This window comes from Chiloscyllium plagiosum, chromosome 17 (genome assembly GCF_004010195.1).
Source record: "Chiloscyllium plagiosum isolate BGI_BamShark_2017 chromosome 17, ASM401019v2, whole genome shotgun sequence".
NCBI lineage: Eukaryota > Metazoa > Chordata > Chondrichthyes > Orectolobiformes > Hemiscylliidae > Chiloscyllium > Chiloscyllium plagiosum.
Genome location: NC_057726.1, coordinates 39,841,884 through 39,846,240, shown reverse-complemented (window position 1 = coordinate 39,846,240; position 4,357 = coordinate 39,841,884). Strand labels below are relative to the sequence as shown.

The 4,357-nt window shown below is 43.5% G+C and overlaps 1 protein-coding gene across 3 annotated transcripts in view; it reads right to left on the bottom strand.

Moving 5' to 3' along the window:
- phkb (phosphorylase kinase, beta) overlaps positions 1–4,357 on the bottom strand; it is a 263,395-nt gene that overhangs the window by 16,185 nt on the left and 242,853 nt on the right. For all 3 annotated transcript variants that reach the window (XM_043706917.1, XM_043706918.1, XM_043706919.1), the window contains exon 28: positions 992–1,126. In XM_043706917.1, coding sequence (XP_043562852.1) covers positions 992–1,126 — 135 coding nt within the window. The remainder of the gene's footprint in view (positions 1–991; positions 1,127–4,357) is intronic.

The window sequence follows — 4,357 nt, the reverse complement described above, 5'->3', positions numbered from 1 at the left end:
GGGTGAGGGGATACCCGAGTACAGGAGCAGGGTGAGGGGATACCCGAGTACAGGAGCAGGGTGAGGGGATACCCGAGTACAGGAGCGGGGTGAAGGGAAACCCGATACAGGAGCGGGGTGAAGGGAAACCCGAGTACAGGAGCGGGGCGTGAGCGAAAACCAGAGTACCGCTGCAGTGCGTGGGGAATCTCGAATCCTGTTGCAGTGGGTGGGGAATCTCGAATCCTGTTGCAGTGGGTGGGGAATCCCGAGACCCGGTGCAGTGTGCGGGGCATCTCGAGTCCCAGTGTAGTGCGTGGGGAATCTCGAGTCCAAGGCGTGAAGAGACTCCTGGGTCCCAGTGCGGCGCGAGGGAAGCAAATCCTAGTACAGCACGATTTCCTTTGTTGCTGCTGAGTGCTGGTGAGGAGTGGACTGGAGGCTGGAGAGAAGCGAGACAGTTGTTGGATTTGTGCCTGGTGTGGGCAGGCAGACCATGTTCTGACCTGCTGCTATTTGAGGCTCTTTAGTGGATTGTAATGTAAATCCTTTAACTTTGTATTAACTGTCTTATTTATTTTTTAGACACTGTAGGAAATACTACTACTTTTCCTTTTAATCCTTCTTTGTATCCAAGATTTGTACTTAGGTAATGATGGCCTAGACTTGGCCATTAAAGGCAGCTATTGTAAAATGTTTCACTGTACTCCTGTGCTGGTGCACACATGACAATAAAAATATTCTATTCTGTTCTAATATAGGCAGACTTGGTATTTGATAGCAGGATCCTAGATACAGAAAGTGGCCAGATAATTTGTTTTTGAGTTGTAGATTGAGGCGTAAATAATGGCCAGGGCACAGAGAGAATACTTTTGATCTTCTGTGAAAGGTGCCATGGCGATTTTTATATCCATGCGTGCAGGGAAAGGGTATTTCTGTTAAATAGCTCACACAAAAGACAGTACATTTCAACAGTATACAGTTGCCATGTTACTTAATTGATTCAGAGTACCTGTCATGTTGGTCAGGCTGCAGAGTATCCAGAAGAAGTTTTTTGACATCACTTGGTGACATCTGGTACACATAATCATCAGATAGATTCTCACCTCGAATCTTTAGTTCATGTTTCATTGCATGGATGATCCATCTGTAGGGAGAACAGAGAAAACATCACAAATTTACAGCACAAAATGAGGTCATTTGGCTCATCAGTTTTGTGGGCTCAGCTCAAAAAAAAAGCCATTGAGTCTAATCCCACCACCCAGACTTGATCCATAGAAGGAACGTGGATACAAAATTGGCCGAGGGACAGAATGGCTGAGGGATAGATTAATGACTGATGGGCATTTTGCTGGTTAGAAGGTGGTTGATAGTGGAATTTCCCACGGGTCAGTTTTGGGACCTTTGCTTTGATGCACATGATATACATTTATTGTGTAGGGGACCATTTCAAAGTTTGCAGATTTCACAAAGCTTGGGAGATTTGTAAGCTGTGGGGTGGCCTGAATGTACTGGAGGCAAGGAACAAGAAAACAGGAGTGATAGTGATAAGGGGCTTCATTATATAGGGAACAGACAGGCATTTCTGTGGCAGTAGACAGGATTCCAGAATGGTGTGTTGTCACCCTGGTGCCAGGTTCAGGGATGTCACTGAGTGGCTGCAGGGCATCCTGAAAGGGGAGTGTTATAAGACAGAGGTCTTGGTATATATTGGTATTAATATTTTGGCGGAATGAGAGGTGAGGTCTTGCATCAAGAATTTAGGGAGCTAGGCAGCAGACTAAAGAGCAGGACCACAAAGGTTGTAACCTCCGAATTACTCCCAATACCATGTGCTAGAGAGTACAATAATAGATGCACAGGGTAGGTAAATGCATGGCTCAGAATTTAGGTTCTTCAATCATAGGGCTCATTTCTGGGGAAAGTCAACCTATACCAGTGGGACAGTCTGCACGTGAACCAGAATGAGACCAATAGCCTTGCAGGTGGGTTTGCTAACGCTGTTGGGAGGAACTTAAACTCGTTTGGCAGTTGGAGGGAACACAGCATTCAGTAGGGATACAGCATACTTTATGAAATGTACTAAGGCCATGTGGCCTCTACTTCAACGATAGGATTATTATAGGCAAGATGGACAGGTAAAGAATGTGGATTGACACATAGAATTGCGATGCTGTAGCGTGGTTGAGGTGTAGTTGAAGGAGGGGCAGGACTGGCAGATCAACATTCCAGTGTATAGGCTTTTCAGACAGGTCGGGAGAGGGTGTAAAAGAAGAGGTGGTGGTGCATTATTAATTAAGGAGTCTGTAACTGCAGTAAGGAGGGACAATATCATGGAAAGGTCTGCAAATTAGAATATGTGGATAGAGTTTAGGAATACATAACACACACACACACCACACACACACACACCATATTATAGGCTCCTAAACAGTAAACAGGCACTAGAGAAGCAGAGAAGTCAATAATTCAGTGAGGTCTGTCAGAACAATAATAGGATAAATATATTATACTTCACCAACATTAATTGGGAAGTTAGCAAAGGGAGAGCAGTTTAGTGATAGTAACCACAACACTGTATGTTTAAAGTTTGTTATGGAAAAGGAAAAAGTAGGTCTGTTAAAGAGGGTTTTGGATTGGGGGAAGACAGGTTTTATTAAAATAAGGCAGAATCTGATCAAACAAGACTGGAACAGCTATTTCAAAGTAAATCTACAGCAGAATAGTGGGCGTCATTCAAAAAGGAAATGGAGAGAGAACAGAGGCTAGGAATACTGCAATGAGTAATTTACCTCCTCACTTCCCAGAGCCTTTTATAGCATATCAGAGTCTGATGGAATACTCCCCAAGTGCCTGCATGATTGCAGCTCTAATAACACTTAAGAAGCTTGACACCATCCAGATAAAACAGTCCGTTTAATTGGCACCACATTCTCAAACAACAACCACCCTTCACTATCACCAGTGCTCAATTGCAGCAGTGTGTACTATCTACAAGCTGCACTGCACAAATTCACTAAAGATCCTTAAACAACACTTTCAAAACCCATGTCCATTTCTATCCAAAAAGGGTAGGTGATACTTGGGAACACCGCCACCTGCAAGCGTCCCTTCAAGCCACTCACCATCTTGACTACAAAATATATCTTTCACTGTATGTATCCTATTCCTTCACTGTTGCTGGGTTAAAATCCTGGAATGCTCTACCTACCAGCATGTGAGTCAACCTACAGCACAGAGACTGCAGTGTTTCTTGAACTGAAGGCAGCTCACCATAACTTTGCTGGGGCAACTAAGGATGGGCAATAAATACTGGCCTAGCCAGCAATGCTATGTCAACAAATGAATTAAAGAAACTGCAATTCCATAATATCCAGTCATTTTAAAAGTATTCTTAATCTATAGAAACATCATATTCTTGATCAAATTCCATGGCATAAAACCAGGTGAAGGAGGAGTGAGAAAATATATACAAAACACCTAGTTTTATCCAATTTTCTTAGTACACCACACAACAAATTTGAAGTCCAGTAATTTCTATTAAACAGGCAAATAAGTCAGGTACGATATGTACAAGGTCCACACACAGTAATAAGACAAGTTCATCTTTCCTTGGATGTTGAAGGTAGATACAGGGAGGAAGTCAGGACCGAGTGTCACTTGTGTGCTCTTCTTCAAATTGTGCAGTGCAAATGGAACATGGTTTAATTTCTCATTCGAAGACCCCACTCTCTTGAACAGTGCGGGGATCAGCAAAAAAGTTGAAAAGAAATGAAAAGAGTGAGAACCAGAATCATGACGTCTACAAAACAGTTTCGAATTGTCCCCTCAAGGTTTAAATGGTGACTTCAGATTCGTGCTATTGAGCGGCAAATGTCTTCTTTCCAGGCGTTCGCATTTCATTATGAGCCCAACCCATCTCATTGATTATACAGCTTCCAATTCTCTTCCTTTCCTGAAAAGAATGATGCCAATTCTTGACATGAGTGCCACAGCAAACACGCAGTTGTAGCTCACCACTTGCTTACATGGGTCTTCATCCAACTTTACCTTTGTGGATACTTTCTTCCTCATCTGCCCTCCACGGAGGGCAGATGCAGTCAACACGGATTTGTGAGGGGCCGGTCATGCCTCACAAACCTTATCGAGATTTTTGAGGATGTGACTAGAAAAGTTGATGAGGGTTGAGCTGTGGATGTAGTGTATATGGACTTCAGCAAGGCATTTGATAAGGTTCCCCATGGTAGGCTCATTCAGAAGGTCAGGAGGAATGGGATACAAGGGATCTTAGCTGTCTGGATACAGAATTGGCTGGCCAATAGAAGACAGCGAGTGGTAGTAGAAGGAAAATATTCTGCCTGGAAGTCTGTGGTGAGTG